This window comes from Oncorhynchus clarkii, chromosome 23 (assembly GCF_045791955.1).
Source record: "Oncorhynchus clarkii lewisi isolate Uvic-CL-2024 chromosome 23, UVic_Ocla_1.0, whole genome shotgun sequence".
NCBI classification, from domain to species: Eukaryota; Metazoa; Chordata; class Actinopteri; order Salmoniformes; family Salmonidae; genus Oncorhynchus; species Oncorhynchus clarkii.
Window position 1 is genome coordinate 33,825,127 of NC_092169.1, and position 20,399 is coordinate 33,845,525.

General features: G+C 42.9%; 1 protein-coding gene across 2 annotated transcripts in view; it reads right to left on the bottom strand.

Annotated features, from left to right (window-relative positions):
- Positions 1–20,399, bottom strand: part of LOC139382018 (calcium-activated potassium channel subunit alpha-1a-like) — a 201,392-nt gene that overhangs the window by 105,442 nt on the left and 75,551 nt on the right. For both annotated transcript variants that reach the window (XM_071125935.1, XM_071125934.1), the window contains exon 3: positions 5,756–5,817. In XM_071125935.1, the coding sequence (XP_070982036.1) occupies positions 5,756–5,817 (62 nt within the window). The remainder of the gene's footprint in view (positions 1–5,755; positions 5,818–20,399) is intronic.

Below are 20,399 nucleotides of genomic sequence, written 5' to 3' on the forward strand. Positions count from 1 at the left end.
ATACTTTCCAAAAGTATTTTGTATTTTAGTATGATACAATGGTCTCTAGAGTATGTGATAGCAAATCTATAGGAAGAGAGAGTCTGCAGATTCTTTCAAACGACAATTTTTCTATAAAAGCAGAGACCCAACTATGTTTGTTATGCTTTCAAGTCTGAACCATTCACCAACAATAGTTCAGAGTTTAATTAAGGCTTAACAAACATAGTCGGGTCTCTGCTTTTATAGAAAAATACATCATTTCTGTATATGTGGCAGTCAGCAGATAGTGTGTTAAAGGCAATTAGTTGTCTGTGCAGATTTAAGATAGCACAAGGTTGACAACCTGAGGGCTCAACCGTCTAACTGCATTCACAACAGCAAATACTATAATGTGCTCATTTCTGCAAGTTTCCATATGTGACTTTTTGTAGATAGTAAACCCACGGGATGTCACATGCTGCAGTCGCACCCAAACGGACCGTAGCTATATTAGCTATAAGTCCCACAAAGACAAGTTTTATGCTTATGACTAAGTCCCACAAAGACCAGATGAATTATGTAATTTTCCACGACAAGTATCTTGTATTTGTAATAAGGTACATAGAAATGTATATTTTGCCCATCTCTGCCTGCAAGACTAGGGTGTACATTTACACACCCTAAGCCTTTAGAGATTGACAACTCACTCAAGGATGATTGAGGCTGAGGATGTCCTAAAATGTACAATGTACATTGTGTAAAAATAATGCTTCAGTAGGCCTACAAGGCTAATTACAGGAAGGGCCCATATCTGTTACAACCAGCTGTCACTTAACAGACAACACGCCGCTGTGAGTCAAAGTGTGACTTAAGGAAAGCTGAGAGCCTTGTTGTTGACATTGGGTAAGCTAATGATATTGGGTCAGCTAATGACATTGGGTCAGCTAATGACATTGGTTCAGCTAATGCTTCAGGTGATGGACAGAGGGATAATACAGTATACAAACTTCTTAAAGTAATGTATATACAACATTTTATTGAAATATAATTATCATAACCTTTAGAAAAACTGACAAGGGAAGTACCACAACACGGTTCATTTTGCAAGTCAAAAGATTAAAGGTCAGGTCAAAGGTCATATGTTCTTCATCAGGTGAAAAGGTATTTCAGGTCGTAACCTGGATGACAGGGTGGGAGTACACATGGTATTGCATAGGACATAACTCTACCTGCGTTCGTTTAGATCATGAAATCGGACAATCACTCACAAAAAACAACAGACAGCGCTAACCATAGTACTCTAGTGTAGTGGTTCTCAACCTGGGGTACTAGTACCTCTGTACTGGCTTATCCACATGGGCTACTTGGAAAAACTCATAAGAACATACAGTAGGCTTAATGATCACTTGCACATGAGGGGGTGCATTGTGAAGGGGTACTTCGGGCAGATTGTGCTATTTTGTATCCAACTTCATATAGCCAGCCAGAAGAAAGGCCCACAGACACCCACACTTCAGTTTTTTTAATGTTTAGTCAAATATATCAAACAGTGATGACAGCCACACGTTCACTGCTCTCAGAATAACTCTCTCAGACTGAATGCACAAAGGGATTGGAAAGTATAAATGCGTTGTAAAAAGTTATATTTTGTGTAATGAAACAATATTCCAATGCCTGAATGAGCCTAGCTGGGCACAATCTCTTGAGACCAGAAGGCTAATGACTTCTCTCTATAAAGTCCGTAGGTCATGATGCTTGCAACACCAGGGTTGTGGGTTCAATTCCGATAGTGGACCAGTACGAAAAATGTATGCACTCACTACTGTAATTCGTACTGGATAAGTGTGTCTACTATTTGACAAAACAATGTAAACGTAAGTTTGGCCACACCTCCCCCTTGTTCTCTGGGCAATAAAAACAAGCTTTTAGGCCTCCTTCCTTTACTTCCTAATGGCACATCAGTAGGCTAAATAATAACAATATAGCCCTTTTCATGCAAAACACGTCAAAAATCTGAAAGGGCGTTCCGTTGGTGTTTCCTAGTGCTTAATGAGTGATGTTGATTGTTCTAGAACAGGAAATGTGATATTTCCTGTCTGTTCTGTTCTGTTCCGTCTGAGAGAGGCTCCGATCCTTGTCTTATAGAGATTATTAAGCAATTTCATCTGTGAGTAAAGGATTGTTGGCGTCGTGTGGTCGTTGAAATCTACTGTAAGCCCGGGCGGGCAACGGCAGTTACCTGGAAAGGATTTATCTCTCAAATGAAGAGATGAAAGGACAGGACAGAAAGACAAGCCAGGAAAGAAAGGACAGGAAAAGACAGGAAAGGACAGACAGGACAGGACAGATAGGGACAGGAGGTAAAGGACAGAAAGCACAGGACAGGAGGTAAAGGACAGAAAGAACAGGACAGGAGGTAAAGGACAGAAAGAACAGGACAGGAGGTAAAGGACAGAAAGAACATGACAGGGATAGGACAGACAGGACAAGAGGTAAAGGACAGAAAGAACAGGACAGGAGGTAAAGGACAGAAAGAACAGGACAGGAGGTAAAGGACAGAAAGGACAGGAGGTAAAGGACAGAAAGGACAGGACAGGAGGTAAAGGACAAAAAGAACAGGACAGGAGGTAAAGGACAGAAAGAACATGACAGAGACAGGACAAGAGGTAAAGGACAGAAAGAACAGGACTGGAGGTAAAGGACAGAAAGAACAGGACAGGAGGTAAAGGACAGAAAGAACAGGACAGGAGGTAAAGGACAGAAAGAACATGACAGGGATAGGACAGACAGGACAGGAGGTAAAGGACAGGAGGTAAAGGACAGAAATGACATGACAGGAGGTAAAGGACAGGAGGTAAAGGACAGAAAGGACATGACAGGAGGTAAAGGACAGGAGGTAAAGGACAGAAAGGACAGGACAGGAGGTAAAGGACAGAAAGGACAGGAGGTAAAGGACAGAAAGGACAGGAGGTAAAGGACAGAACGGACATGACAGGAGGTAAAGGACAGAAAGAACATGACAGGGATAGGACAGACAGGATAAGAGGTAAAGGACAGAATGAACAGGACAGGAGGTAAAGGACAGAAAGAACATGACAGGGATAGGACAGACAGGATAAGAGGTAAAGGACAGAAAGAACAGGACAGGAGGTAAAGGACAGAAAGAACATGACAGGGATAGGACAGGGACAGGACAGAAGGTAAAGGACAGAACAGACATGACAGGAGGTAAAGGACAGGAAGTAAAGGACAGAAAGGACAGGACAGGAGGTAAAGGACAGAAAGAACAGGACAGGAGGTAAAGGACAGAAAGAACAGGACAGGAGGTAAAGGACAGAACGGACATGACAGGGATAGGACAGACAGGACAGGAGATAAAGGACAGAAGGTAAAGAACAGAAAGGACATGGCAGGACAGGTCAGACGGTAAAGTACAGAAAGGATAGGACAGACAGGACACGATGTAAAGGACAGAAATAACATGACAGGACAGGAGGTAAAGGACAGAACGGACATGACAGGAGGTAAAGTACAGAACGGACATGACAGGGACAGGACAGACAGGAGGCAAAGGACAGAAACATTGAGGCGTGCTTCACGGTTGGGATGGTGTTCTTGGGGTTGTACTCATCCTTTTTCTTCCTCCAAACACGGCGAGCGGAGTTTAGACCAAAAACCTATATTTTTGTCTCATCAGACCACATGACCTTCTCCCATTCCTCCTCTGGATCATCCAGATGTTCATTGGCAAACTTCAGACAGGCCTGGATATGAGCTGGCTTGAGCAGGGGGACCTTGCGTGCGCTGCAGGATTTTAATCCATGGCGGCGTAGTGTGTTACTAATGGTTTTCTTTGAGACTGTGGTCCCAGCTCTCTTCAGGTCATTGACCAGGTCCTGCCGTGTAGTTCTGGGCTGATCCCTCACCTTCCTCAGGATCATTGATGCCCCACGAGGTGAGATCTTGCATGGAGCCCCAGACCGAGGGTGATTGACCGTCATCTTGAACTTCTTCAATTTTCTAATAATTGCCTCTCTGGTCTTGGCCATTGTGGAGAGGTTGGAGTCTGTTTAATTGAGTGTGTGGACAGGTGTCTTTTATACAGGTAACAAGTTCAAACAGGTGCAGTTAATACAGGTAATGAGAGGAGAACAGGAGGGCTTCTTAAAGAAAAACGAACAGGTCTGTGAGAGCCGGAATTCTTACTGGTTGTTAGGTGATCAAATACTTATGTCATGCAATAAAATGCAAATTAATTACTTAAAAATCATACAATGTGATTTTCAGGATTTTTGTTTTAGATTCCATCTTTCACAGTTGAAGTGTACCTATGACAAAAAATTACAGACCTCTACATGCTTTGTAAGTAGGAAACACTGCCGATTTTGCAGGTTATCAAATACTTGTTCTCCCCACTGTATGTACAGTACACATCTATCTCAATTACCTTGTACCCCTGCACATGGACTCGGTACTGGTAACCCCATGTATATCGCCAAGTTATTGTTACTCATTGTGTTGTTATTTTTCAATTATTTCTCTTTACCCTCTGCATTGTTGGGCCTGTAAGTAAGAATTTAACTGTTAGTGTACACCTGTTGTTTACGAAGTATGTGACATAACATTTCATGTGATTTGAATTGAGAAGTTGAATCAAGTGAGCTACCGCTGGAACAGGTAAATTAATAACCATTGACTGATTTAGCAATTGCTCTCAATTGACACAACACCATCATTGGCCATAGTCATTTATAATATGTAAGGGAATAGCACAACAAATTAGATAAACTGGAATGGCACTCATTCATGGTTGCACAAATCGAGTTGTGCGCAAACCCCGTCTTAAAATATTCTAATGAGCCACCTCCTCTACATTATTATCGCTAAAAGAGCAAATAACCCTTTTGTGAACTGTAACCATTGAAGAGCTCAAAGGGTTATTTTAGTCAGTTTGGTTCCACATAGAAACATCACCCTTCCCAAAGAATCTTGAAGTACCCTCATTTTTTTGTGTATACGTGATTTTGAATGTACAGGAAACCAACCATAACTACCATAATCTGCCACATCTACAGTTGCAGTTGTATTATCCACTTTGCAGACCATCAAAAAATGTGTGGAATATGTGTAAGGAGCATATATTTTGTTTCAGATATCATATTTCAGTGCCAGCAGCATGCCACACTGCATCCCACTGCTGGCTTGGTCTGAAGCTAAGCAGGGTTGGTCCTGGTCAGTCCCTGGATGGGAGACCAGATGCTGCTGGAAGTGGTGTTGGAGGGCCAGTAGGAGGCACTAAAAAAATACCCCATTGTTCCAGGGCTGTGATTGGGGACATTGTCCTGTGTAGGGTGCCGTCTTTTGGATGGGATGTTAAACGGGTGTCCTGACTCTCTGTGGTCACTAAAGATCCCATGGCACTTAGAGTAGGGGTGTTAACCCTGGTGTCCTGGCTAAATTCCCAATCTGGCCCTCATACCATCACGGTCACCTAATCATCCCCCTGTAACTATTCCCCAGGTTGTTGCTGTAAATGAGAATGTGTTCTCAGTCAACTTACCTGGTAAAATACATATTATTACAGCTTCTCTATAAATCAGGTTATAACCACGTTAGTCCACCTGTACCACATCATTTGCCAGATTAGATTTGGATCCCATTGACAAAAAGACCATCTCATTGTTTAGTAGAGCTCTGTTGTCACAGTGCAATAGTTTCCAGTATATTAACATAACAAAAAGCACGATACACTGTAGGTTACAGCTGTAACGTGTTGCAAAAAAATAATACTTACTCAGAGGAATCTATGAAATATATTACAAGGGCTCCGATGCTGAGGGCAAAGACAAGCACCACCTGAGGAGGAGAGAGAGGAAAAGTTAGTCTTTATTAATAGGTCAAAGCTTAGAGACCATCTAATGCATTCAATGTTATTAAGTAACACACTGAGAGGTAACATAAAGGTCCCAGTAATTAGCCTACTCTGGGGATATCACATGTACTGAGGTATATAATATGTTCATTAATTAAAGCTGGAATCCAGAGCGGTGAAACTGCCACATCTGTTTCACCAAATACTGTTTTATCCCTCTGACATCATTGCACACCATTGAACACGCAATAGAACAGTAGAGTATGTACTGCCATTTTTTTTACCACAATGCTGGATGCTCATTTCCTCAAAGTAATAACAAATGTGCCTCTGGTGGACAGTGGCGCTGTTTTGCCAATCGCAGATCTCAACTTTAAGGCCAAGGATAAATCATTCTTAACTGGCACTGTTAGAATATACACATAGTGAGCAGCTACACATCACATCATCTCATTCTGACAGGGTTATAAAAGAGAGAGCGAGGCTACAACTACACCCATGAACACACACAAACACTAGCCTAGCTGAAAGGGAATACACACAAACACAGAGAGAACTGTGCAGTATGCTACACACTAGCTGAAAGGGAATACAGCACACAAAACTGTAAACAAGAACTTGGCTCATCATGTCAATACAGTGAGATGAGGCGACAGTACAGCAGGGGATAAACAGAGATACAGCGAAGCCTTGAGCCTAGTCATATAGCTAACACAATAACAAAACAAGGGCATTGAGTGACACCCTCTCTCTCTCTCTGTCTGTCTAATAGGGGAGGGCCTTTTGAATGCAATTGAACATGTAGTCTATCTAAAGCCTGCTCCCAGATATGTTATTACTGTTAAGCATCGTTTATGGTTGATGTTATGCCTGGTGTTCAGCATTACAAGGATCATGGGAGTTGACGAAACAAAACAAACAGATCTAGGCTCACATTGGGAGAGACTACAGATTAAAGATGCACTATGCAGAAATCGCTCCACCATAGTTCGCCTAATTTCAGTTCATGTGACAAAACAAGCAAGTATACTGTAGTGTACAGAATCATTGTAATGACTACTCTGTTTGTATTCTGCCACATTCCCAGTCCCCTTGCCATGGTTAAATGCGGTGGTTCGCGCTTTCAGTTTTGCACGAATTCTACCATCTATCCATGGTTTCTGGGTAGGGTAGGTTTTAATAGTCAAAGTGGGTACAACATCTCATATACACTACTGATGAAATCAGTAACCTTCTCAGTGTACACGTCAATATTATTTTCACTACCTGGAACATATCCCAGTCCGCGTGATCAAAACAATCTTTAAGCGTGGATTCCGATTGGTCAGATCAGCGTTGAATAGTCCTTAGCATGGGTACTTCCTGTTTGAGTTTCTGCCTATAGGAAGGGAGTCGTGGTCAGATTTTCCGGAAGGAGGGCGGAGGAGGGCCTTGTATGCATCCCCGAAGTTGGAGTAGCAACGGTCGATATGCTGATAGAATTTAGGTAGCCTTTTCCTCAAATTTGTTTTGTTAAAATCCCGAACTACAATAAATGCACCCTCAGGATATATGGTTTCCAGTTTACATGAAGTCCAGTGAAGCTTGACCATGCTGGTCTGACCAGCATCCGACCAGCACGGACCATGCCCTACCAGTGCCCTATATAGAGTGCCTTTGGGACAGAGCCGGAGAGTGGCTTGGGGTAAACTGAGAGAGCAAGCAGTCAATTGAAGAAGAAACGGTGATACCCACCACTTAGCATATTTACACCAGTCAAATAAGGCCAAGAATTGGACAACATTTGAGGGCAAACTCTCCTATTAATTGCGTAGTCCATTGGCAGGAAAACAGGGAAGAAGGAAATCAACTTGATGAGACTGATAATATAGCTTCTATCTGAAGCTCTAGGTTTATAAATAAATACTTTTTTTATATAACTATTTTCCCTAAAGTATGAAATGCACCACACAACATTAAACGTTATTAAAAAGGCCATTAGGGACAATAATAATCTTATTTTTTCTTAAAAGAGTGGGGCAGTCCCACAGTGTATTAGATAAGACAAGTAAGGTAAGAGGAGAGTGGTAAATAGCAGTGGATCGGATTCAAACCCACGCCGCGCAGGTACATGTATTCTGAAGGCAGCGGCTTAGACCACCAGGCCACTATCAAGCATATTGTCATTGCTACAAAATGAACAACCCACATTCCTTATTAAATTAAAAGCACAGTGCATTTAATGTGGTCAGGGCCAGTACACTACAGTATTGTAATCCTGAGAAGCACAGATGAGATAAAAGCATCAGAAGTTAACTCCTCTCAGCATCCAGACCCGGGTTCAAATCTTCAAAAATGTTATAGCATTTATTTTAGACTGCCAGGTGGGCGAGGTCTGCACTTTTGAATGCTTTTCTATTGGTTCCATTCCAACATACAAGCTCTATCAAGTACCACTTCAGTATTTGAACACACCTCTGACATGCCACGTTTTACATAATGTTGTACGAAGTAGCAGTGACCCTGCCTGCCTTTGTCTATTTAGTAAATGACAGCCTGAACCAGCAGCAGCCCTAGCCATCCATAATAGATTAGTAGCTCAGAACTCATTAATTTCCATGATGATGTGACATTGTATTGTCAGTGTGTCCATTGACGTCTCCCATGATGAGAAAACACCTTCATGAATTTTTTATTTCCTGTCCTTCCTTTTTAAAAGCAGAGCTGGGTCTCTCTCTCTCTCTCTCTCTCTCTTTCTCCCTCTCTATAGTGGTGGATGGGCCACCAGTAGTTGATAGATGGGTGTTTCCACAAGAGGGCCCAGTTGGCTAGCTCATCCTTAATCCTATGGGCCCTGGTCAAATAAAGTGCACTACATAGTTGCCATTTGGGATACAGCTTAGCATGCCTTTACATACGAAGAAACCTGCCTAGAAAAGTAATATACTGTAACAGATTTACACTCATTATCCTGGTTTCACATCTGTGCTCTTATGGTCATTGTCAAACTAGCAGAAAACTGATGGGGGACCCGGCTAGACATGTATGAGGATACAATGGGCTTTCAGAAACATAAACTTTATGCACCTGATTCTTGATATACAACTGTCTTGTGTATGTAAATGAGGAAACCCAGATAGATAACAGGAACATGTTTTGTACAGCTACAGTATAAGACTACAGTATACTCCAAGTCACTATTATTCGAGGCACAAGTAAGTATCAAGCCACAAGGTCAGAGTCTCAAGTTGAGTCCCAAGTAGATCGGGTCAAGACTCGAGTCAAGTCCAAGTTGTGCATTCTAAGAGCAAGTCAAGTCGAGTCACAAGATTTCAAGTCTCAAGTCAAGTAAAAAAAAGGGTACCAGACAGCCCTTTTCATTATTTTGTCTACAACACATTTTGATTAAACTATGTAACTGTAAAATAAGAACCTATTTACAGGTCTTAGTGAGCCAATGGTTAAAGAGCCAAATCATACAAAATATACAAGTAGATTTACCAAATATACACTGGCAATAGCCCAAAAGAAATAGCCTCTGTATCAGACTTAACTTGTCCTATCTGAACAGACACAGATAAAGGGCAAGACTGTACAGCCTCACTCTGAGAAACCAAATGGAATCTGTCAATCTGCTCAAACAGGTAGCCTACATAATATAAGCACTTGGCCCCCAGGACCATACAATTACCCAATTAGCAACTACAACCAATAAACTGGTTCTTCAATGTAAAAGGCAATTTCCACATCCATTGTTACATTCATCTTAATCAGACAATTCTTTTTTATGATATTTCAACACCACGCATACATGATGAAACAATCATTTTCTCTTTCTCAATGTTATGACTCCAAAGCATTCTATGGGCACTGAGACGAGGGCGCACTCCTATTACGCACAACAAAAATGACAGAGACAAAGACACAGACACACGGAACCACGACCTAACCTGGAAAATATGAACAAAGGGAACCACAAACTGAATGAAATAAACAGAACTTCTACCTCATTGGTTTTGCGAACGTTTATGTGCACTATAAATATCACGCCCACTCAGAGCAGGCTAAGAAATGATTGGCTAAATGTGTCGTAGGCCTATCAAACCAGAAACAGAAATGTCAACGTGCTGCAATAAACGGTACGCGGACGGAGTGATAGATTTACATTTACCACACAGGGCCTATGCTTTTAAAGGAGTGAACAAAACAGCAAACATTTCAACAAGAGAAAAAAGCTCTCTTCACTGGCGGGAGTTCAGAGAGCGAAGAGAGTCTTCACCACAGTAATAATTAACTTTAACAACAAATTGCAAATGCAAGCTTCATAAATAAATTATCAGTTTCAAGCAATTGTTAGGCGTACATACCAAAAGACCAGCAGGCCTATGCTAGTTGCCCCATTGCTGGTCAATGTGCAAAGTAAACAGTTAATATTATTGATCAAACTATTTTTGGAGCTGCATATTTAATTATGGCAACTCTCTCTCCCTACAATTTGACATTTGCGCTGCACCCAATCCTATAGCTGTAAAGCAAATCAGCAAGCTGTTCGCCAGCTCACCCGACCTGTGTTGATTGACAGTTTGCTGTTTTTTTTACAAGGGCTATGTTGCGGCTACTGTCTCTGGCTGCGTGGAGAGTAATCCACAGAGACTCTGTGCCACAAAATGAGTGACAAAACATTACAAAACCTGGACAGATCATTTCAAGTCATCAGTCTCAAGTCAAAGTTGAGTCTCGAATTGAGGCTCCAAGTCAAATCATTTAATTTTCTGTCAAGTCTCAAGTCAACAACTCTGCTACACATGCTGGCATTTTCTACTACAAATCAGACCGATTTCCACAACAAAATCTGAATGAGGAAACATTTGTATACATTTGTATAGGCTACAATGCTTTCTACTAGCTCTGGTGCACTCTACTACTCTGGTGCACATTTGGGACAGAGCCAAGTTGTACTGTATCCCTACACCATGATTCAAAACACATGCAGAGCATTGAGACACACTCATGTTCATAAATAAACACCAAAACACTATTATCCTGAACTAAACCCCTCGGTAGGTTTGACTTGCCCATTTTGAAATGATCCTTTCCCTACGATAATGCTTTCCTCTATAGAGCATTGATAACTCCTCCAGTCAGAAATTAGTGAACACACCCACATGCATACACAAACAACACACTCATTAGCCTCTGGGTCTGTGTGGGATATGACTCTAGGCCCACTCTGTAGTAATAACAAGCAGGAAAAAGACAATGAACAGGGAAAAGAAAGGGAACAAGGAAAAAGACAGGGAACAGGGAAAGAACAGGGAAAGACAGTGAACATGGAAAGAACAGAGAACAGGGAAAGAACCGGGAAAAGACAGCTAACAGGGAAAAGACAGGGGACAGGGAAAAAGACAGGAAACAGGGAAAAGACAGGAAACAGGAAAAAGACAGGAAACAGGGAAAGACAGGAAACAGGGTAAAGACAGGAAACAGGGAAAGGACAGGAAACAGGGAAAGGACAGGAAACAGGGAAAGACAGGAAACAGGATAAAGACAGGAAACAGGGAAGAGACAGGAAACAGGGAAAAGACAGGAGACAGGGTAAAGACAGGAAACAGGGTAAAGACAGGAAACAGGGTAAAGACAGGAAACAGGGTAAAGACATGAAACAGGGAAAAGACAGGAAACAGGGAAAGACAGGAAACAGGTAAAAGACAGGGAACAGGTAAAAGACAGGGAACAGGGAAAGGACAGGAAACAGGGAAAAGACAGGAAACAGGGAAAAGACAGGAAAAAGAGCAAAGACAGGAAACAGGAAGAGACAGGAAACAGGGGAATGACAGGAAACAGGAAAATGACGGAACAGGGAAAAAACAGGAAACAGGGTAAAAGACAGGAAACAGGGAAAAGACAAGAAACAGGGAAAATACAGGGGACAGGGAAAAATACAGGAAACAGTGAAAAAGACAGGAAACAGGAAAAGACAGGAAACAGGGTGAAGACAGGAAACAGGGTAAAGACAGGAAACAGGGTAAAGACAGGAAACAGGGTAAAGACAGGAAACAGGGTAAAGACAGGAAACAGGGTAAAGACAGGAAACAGGGTAAATACAGGAAACAGGGAAAAGACAGGAAACAGGGAAAAGACAGGAAACAGGGTAAAGACAGGAAAAAGAGAAAATACAGGAAACAGAGCAAAGACAGGAAACAGAGCAAAGACAGGGAACAGGTAAAAGACAGGGAACAGGGAAAAGACAGGAAACAGGGAAAAGACAGGAAACAGGGTAAAGACAGGAAACAGGGTAAAGACAGGAAACAGGGTAAAGACAGGAAACAGGGAAAAGACAGGAAACAGGGAAAAGACAGGGAACAGGTAAAAGACAGGGAACAGGTAAAAGACAGGGAACAGGGAAAGGACAGGAAACAGGGAAAGGACAGGAAACAGGGTAAAGACAGGAAACAGGGAAAATACAGGAAACAGGAAGAGACAGGAAACAGGGGAATGACAGGAAACAGGAAAATGACGGAACAGGGAAAAAACAGGAAACAGGGTAAAAGACAGGAAACAGGGTAAAGACAGGGAACAGAGAAAAGACAGTGAACATGGAAAGAACATAGAACAGGGAAAGAACAGGGAAAGACAGTGAACAGGGAAAGAACCGGGAAAAGACAGCTATCAGGGAAAATACAGGAATCGGGGAAAATACAGGGGACAGGGAAAAGGACAGGAAACAGGGAAAAGACAGGAAACAGGAAAAAGACAGGAAACAGGGAAAAAACAGGAATCGGGGAAAAAGACAGGAATCGGGGAAAAGACAGGAAACAGGGAAAAGACAGGAAACAGGTAAAAACAGGAAACAGGAAAAAGACAGGAAACAGGGTGAAGACATGAAACAGGGTAAAGACATGAAACAGGGTAAAGACAGGAAACAGGATAAAGACAGGAAACAGGGTAAAGACAGGAAACAGGGAAAGGACAGGAAAAAGACAGGAATCGGGGAAAATACAGGGAACAGGGAAAAAGACAAGGAACAGAGAAAAGACAAGGAACAGGGAAAAGACAGGGAACAGGGAAAAGACAGGGGACAGGGAAAAAGACAGGAAACGGGGAAAGACAGGAAACAGGGTAAGACAGGAAACAGGGTAAGACAGGAAACAGGGATAGACAGGAAACAGGGAAAGACAGGAAACAGGGAAAAGACAAGGAACAGGGAAAAGACAAGAAACAGGGAAAATACAGGGGACAGGGAAAAAGACAGGAAACAGGAAGAGACAGGAAACAGGAAGAGACAGGAAACAGGGGAATGACAGGAAACAGTAAAATGACGGAACAGGGAAAGACAGGAAACAGGGTAAAAGACAGGAAACAGGGATAAGACAGGGAACAGGGAAAATTACAGGAAACAGGGAAAGACAGGAAACAGGGTAAAGACAGGAAACAGGGAAAGACAGGAAACAGGGAAAGACAGGAAACAGGGAAAGACCGGAAACAGGGAAAGACAGGAAACAGGGAAAGACAGGAAACAGGGAAAGACAAGGAACAGGGAAAGACAAGGAACAGGGAAAAGACAAGAAACAGGGAAAATACAGGGAACAGGGAAAAAGACAGGAAACAGTGAAAAAGACAGGAAACAGGAAAAGACAGGAAACAGGGTAAGACAGGAAACAGGGTGAAGACAGGAAACAGGGTAAAGACAGGAAACAGGGTAAAGACAGGAAACAGGGAAAAGACAGGAAACAGGGAAAGACAGGAAACAGGGAAAAGACAGGAAAAAGAGAGAAGACAGGAAACAGAGCAAAGACAGGGAACAGGTAAAAGACAGGAAACAGGGAAAGGACAGGAAACAGGGAAAAGACAGGAAACAGGGAAAAGACAGGAAACAGGGAAAAGACAGGGAACAGGGAAAAGACAGGAAACAGGATAAAGACAGGAAACAGGGTAAAGACAGGAAACAGGGAAAGACAGGAAACAGGGAAAAGACAGGAAACAGGGAAAAGACAGGAAAAAGAGCAAAGACAGGAAACAGGGAACAAATAAATGGAACACGGAAAAAGACAGGAAACAGGAAAAAGACAGGAAACAGGGTAAAGACAGGAAACAGGGAAAAAGACAGGGAACAGGGAAAAGACAGGGAACATGGAAAAGACAGGAAACAGGGTAAAGACAGGGAACAGGTAAAAGACAGGGAACAGGGAAAAGACAGGAAACAGGGTAAAGACAGGAAACAGGGTAAAGACAGGAAACAGGGTAAAGACAGGAAACAGGGAAAAGACAGGAAACAGGGAAAAGACAGGGAACAGGTAAAAGACAGGAAACAGGAAGAGACAGGAAACAGGGGAATGACAGGAAACAGGAAAATGACGGAACAGGGAAAAAACAGGAAACAGGGTAAAAGACAGGAAACAGGGAAAAGACAGGGAACAGAGAAAAGACATGGGACAGGGAAAAACAGAGAACAGGGAAAGAACAGGGAAAGACAGTGAACATGGAAAGAACAGAGAACAGGGAAAGAACAGGGAAAGACAGTGAACATGGAAAGAACAGAGAACAGGGAAAGAACCGGGAAAAGACAGCTATCAGGGAAAATACAGGAATCGGGGAAAATACAGGGGACAGGGAAAAAGACAGGAAACAGGGCAAAGACAGGAAACAGGGGAAAGACAGGAAACAGGGGAAAGACAGGAAACAGGGAAAAGACAGGAAACAGGAAGAGACAGGAAACAGGGGGGTGACAGGAAACAGGAAAATGACGGAACAGGGAAAAAACAGGAAACAGGGTAAAAGACAGGAAACAGGGAAAAGACAAGAAACAGGGAAAATATAGGGGACAGGGAAAAATACAGGAAACAGTGAAAAAGACAGGAAACAGGAAAAGACAGGAAACAGGGAAAGACAGGAAACAGGGTGAAGACAGGAAACAGGGTTAAGACAGGAAACAGGGTAAAGACAGGAAACAGGGAAAGACAGGAAACAGGGTAAAGACAGGAAACAGGGAAAAGACAGGAAAAAGAGCAAAGACAGGAAACAGGGCACAAATAAATGGAACACGGAAAAAGACAGGAAACAGGAAAAAGACAGGAAACAGGGTAAAGACAGGAAACAGGGAAAAAGACAGGGAACAGGGAAAAGACAGGGAACATGGAAAAGACAGGAAACAGGGTAAAGACAGGGAACAGGTAAAAGACAGGGAACAGGGAAAAGACAGGAAACAGGGTAAAGACAGGAAACAGGGTAAAGACAGGAAACAGGGTAAAGACAGGAAACAGGGAAAAGACAGGAAACAGGGAAAGACAGGGAACAGGTAAAAGACAGGAAACAGGAAGAGACAGGAAACAGGGGAATGACAGGAAACAGGAAAATGACGGAACAGGGAAAAAACAGGAAACAGGGTAAAAGACAGGAAACAGGGAAAAGACAGGGAACAGAGAAAAGACATGGGACAGGGAAAAACAGAGAACAGGGAAAGAACAGGGAAAGACAGTGAACATGGAAAGAACAGAGAACAGGGAAAGAACAGGGAAAGACAGTGAACATGGAAAGAACAGAGAACAGGGAAAGAACCGGGAAAAGACAGCTATCAGGGAAAATACAGGAATCGGGGAAAATACAGGGGACAGGGAAAAAGACAGGAAACAGGGCAAAGACAGGAAACAGGAAAAAGACAGGAAACAGGGAAAAGACAGGAATCGGGGAAAAAGACAGGAATCGGGAAAAAGACAGGAAACAGGAAAAAGACAGGAAACAGGGTGAAGACATGAAACAGGGTAAATACATGAAACAGGGTAAAGACAGGAAACAGGGTAAAGATAGGAAACAGGGTAAAGACAGGAAACAGGGAAAAGACAGGAAAAAGACAGGAATCGGGGAAAATACAGGGAACAGGGAAAAAGACAAGGAACAGGGAAAAGACAAGGAACAGGGAAAAGACAGGGAACAGGGAAAAGACAGGGAACAGGGAAAAGACAGGGAACAGGGAAAAGACAGGAAACAGGGAAAAGACAAGGAACAGGGAAAAGACAGGAAACAGGATAAAGACAGGAAACAGGGTAAAGACAGGAAACAGGGTAAAGACAGGAAACAGGGAAAGACAGGAAACAGGGAAAAGACAGGGAACAGGTAAAAGACAGGGAACAGGTAAAAGACAGGGAACAGGAAAAGGACAGGAAACAGGGAAAGGACAGGAAACAGGGGAAAGACAGGAAACAGGGAAAGACAGGAAACAGGGAAAAGACAGGAAACAGGAAGAGACAGGAAACAGGGGGGTGACAGGAAACAGGAAAATGACGGAACAGGGAAAAAACAGGAAACAGGGTAAAAGACAGGAAACAGGGAAAAGACAAGAAACAGGGAAAATATAGGGGACAGGGAAAAATACAGGAAACAGTGAAAAAGACAGGAAACAGGAAAAGACAGGAAACAGGGAAAGACAGGAAACAGGCTGAAGACAGGAAACAGGGTAAAGACAGGAAACAGGGTAAAGACAGGAAACAGGGTAAAGACAGGAAACAGGGAAAGACAGGACACAGGGAAAAGACAGGAAACAGGGAAAAGACAGGAAAAAGAGCAAAGACAGGAAACAGGGCACAAATAAATGGAACACGGAAAAAGACAGGAAACAGGAAAAAGACAGGAAACAGGGAAAAGACAGGAAACAGGGAAAAAGACAGGGAACAGGGAAAAGACAGGGAACATGGAAAAGACAGGAAACAGGGTAAAGACAGGGAACAGGTAAAAGACAGGGAACAGGGAAAAGACAGGAAACAGGGTAAAGACAGGAAACAGGGTAAAGACAGGAAACAGGGTAAAGACAGGAAACAGGGAAAAGACAGGAAACAGGGAAAAGACAGGGAACAGGTAAAAGACAGGAAACAGGAAGAGACAGGAAACAGGGGAATGACAGGAAACAGGAAAATGACGGAACAGGGAAAAAACAGGAAACAGGGTAAAAGACAGGAAACAGGGAAAAGACAGGGAACAGAGAAAAGACATGGGACAGGGAAAAACAGAGAACAGGGAAAGAACAGGGAAAGACAGTGAACATGGAAAGAACAGAGAACAGGGAAAGAACAGGGAAAGACAGTGAACATGGAAAGAACAGAGAACAGGGAAAGAACCGGGAAAAGACAGCTATCAGGGAAAATACAGGAATCGGGGAAAATACAGGGGACAGGGAAAAAGACAGGAAACAGGGCAAAGACAGGAAACAGGAAAAAGACAGGAAACAGGGAAAAGACAGGAATCGGGGAAAAAGACAGGAATCGGGGAAAAGACAGGAAACAGGGAAAAGACAGGAAACAGGAAAAAGACAGGAAACAGGAAAAAGACAGGAAACAGGGTGAAGACATGAAACAGGGTAAATACATGAAACAGGGTAAAGACAGGAAACAGGGTAAAGATAGGAAACAGGGTAAAGACAGGAAACAGGGAAAGGACAGGAAAAAGACAGGAATCGGGGAAAATACAGGGAACAGGGAAAAAGACAAGGAACAGGGAAAAGACAAGGAACAGGGAAAAGACAGGGAACAGGGAAAAGACAGGGAACAGGGAAAAGACAGGGAACAGGGAAAAGACAGGAAACAGGGAAAAGACAAGGAACAGGGAAAAGACAGGAAACGGGGAAAGACAGACACAGGGTAAGACAGGAAACAGGGTAAAGACAGGAAACAGGGTAAAGACAGGAAACAGGGTAAAGACAAGGAACAGGGAAAATACAAGAAACAGGGAAAATACAGGGAACAGGGAAAATTACAGGAAACAGGAAAAAGACAGGAAACAGGGAAAAAAACAGGAAACAGGGAAAAAACAGGAAACAGAGAAAAGACAGGAAACAGAGAAAAAGACAGGGAACAGGGAAAATAAATGGAACACGGAAAAAGACAAGGAAAAGACAGGAAACAGGAAAAAGACAGGGAACAGGGAAAAGACAGGAAACATGGCAAAGACAGGAAACAGGGAAAAGATAGGAAACAGGGAAAAGACAGAGAGCAGGGAAAAGACAGGAAACATGGAAAAGACAGGAAACAGGGAAAAGATAGGAAACAGGGAAAAGACAGGAAACAGGAAGAGACAGGAAACAGGTGGAGACAGGAAACAGGGGAATGGCAGGAAACAGGGAAAGACAGAAAGACAGAAAATGTCATTGATTGGCCAGATGGTGGTGCTATAACAATTGATTGAAAATGCAAACTTTGAAAGGTCACACCTGTCACCATTTTTGACCCCTCACCCCATGATATTCAGTACATGGGTCCCTCTCTTCACAAGGAACACATTTGTCTCAGGGGCCCGCCATGATGGATTTCCACCATTTCAAATTTTGTGAAAAACACTTAAAACACTACTTTTCTGCCACCAAATGACCGATCTGCACAAAACCTGATGTGTCGTCTATGGACAAAGGATTTTTATTTGTATTTATTTCACCTTTATTTAACCAGGTAGGCTAGTTGAGAACAAGTTCTCATTTGCAACTGCGACCTGGCCAAGATAAAGCAAAGCAGTGTGACACAGACAACAACACAGAGTTACACATGGAGTAAACAAAAAACAATCCAATAACACAATAAACAAGTCAATGACACAGTAGAAAAAAGAAAGTATATATACAGTGTGTGCAAAGGGCATGAGGTAGGCAATAAATAGGCCATAGGAGCGAATAAATTACAATTTAGCAGATCAACAGTGAGTGAAAAATGAGCAAGTAGAGATACTAGTGTGCAAAAGAGCAGCAAAGTAAATCAAATAAAAACAGTATGGGGATGAGGTAGGTAGATTGGGTGGGCTATTTACAGATGGACTATGTACAGCTGCAGCGATCGGTTAGCTGCTCAAATAGTTGATGTTTAAAGTTGGTGAGGGAAATAAAAGTCTCCAGCTTCAGCGATTTTTGCAATTTGTTCCAGTCACTGGCAGCAGAGAACTGGAAGGAAAAGCGGCCAAATTAGGTGTTGGCTTTGGGGATGATCAGTGAGATATACCTGCTGGAACGTGTGCTACGGGTGGGTGTTGTTATCGTGACCAGTGAACTGAGATAAGGCGGAGCTTTACCTAGCATAGACTTATAGATGACCTGGAGCCAGTGGGTCTGGCGATGAATGTGTAGCGAGGGCCAGCCGACTAGAGCATACAGGTCGCAGTGGTGGGTGGTATAAGGTGATTTGGTAACAAAACGGATGGCATTGTGATAGACTGCATCCAGTTTGCTAAGTAGAGTGTTGGAAGCTATTTTGTAGATGACATCGCCAAAGTCAAGGATCGGTAGGACAGTCAGTTTTACAAGGGTAAGTTTGGCGGCGTGAGTGAATGAGGCTTTGTTGCGAAATAGGAAGCCGATTCTAGATTTGATTTTGGATTGGAGATGTGTGATGTAACATGAGTCTGGAAGGAGAGTTTACAGTCTAGCCAGACCCCTAGGTATTTATAGTTGTCCACATATTCTAGGTCGGAAACGTCCAGGATGGTGACGCTAGTCGGGCGGGCGGGTGCGGGCAGCGAAAGGTTGAAAAGCATGCATTTGGTTTTACTAGCGTTTAAGAGCAGTTGGAGGCCACGGTAAGAGTGTTGTACGGCATTGAAGCTCATTTGGAGGTTAGTTAGCACAGTGTCCAAGGAAGGGCCAGACGTATACATAATGGTGTCGTCTGCGTAGAGGTGGATCAGGGAATCGCACGCAGCAAGAGCGACATCATTGATATTTACAGAGTCGGCCCGAGAATTGAACCCTGTGGTACCCCCATAGAGACTGCTAGAGGTCCGGACAACATGCCCTCCGATTTGACACACTGAACTCTGTCTGCAAAGTAGTTGGTGAACCAGGAGAGGCAGTCATTAGAAAAACCAAGGATATTGAGTCTGCTGATAAGAATATGGTGATTGACAAAGTCGAAAGAATTGGCCAGGTCGATGAAGACGGCTGCACAGTACTGTCTTTTATCGGTGGTGGTTATGATATTGTTTAGTACCTTGAGCGTGGCTGAGGTGCACCCGTGACCGGCTCGGAAGCAGGATTGCACAGCGGAGAAGGTACGGTAGGATTCGAAATGGTCTGATCTGTTTATTAACTTTGCTTTAGATAGGTGGGTATGATAGGTGGGTAGATAATGTGGGTATGATCTAGCACATCAATGTATATAGATCAGTCAAAGATATTCGTATCGTAACAACAACACTGTCAACCCTCAACATATGCAAGATCCTTCATATCGACCACACGGTGGCCCTATAAGAGGCACGTTTATATTTCTTGATCTGTTTGACTCAGAGTGACGAAATTTGGTACACATGCTCAGCGATATGAGTCTACCTAACCCATGCGATATCTCAGACACCACTGGCACGATTTTGACGAAACTTGGGTGAATGATGTGTCTTGCCATAGAGATCCAACATTTACAAAATGACACTGATTGGCCTGAGGGGGGCGCGTCAGTAATCAACTGTACGTACATTGATCACACACAATATCTTAGATACAACTGGCACGATTGTGATGACGCTTGGGTGAATGATGTGTCTTTCCATAGACATCCGTCATTTTCCAAATTACACTGATTTGCCCGAGGGGGCACTTCGTCATTCAAGGGGGACAACATGT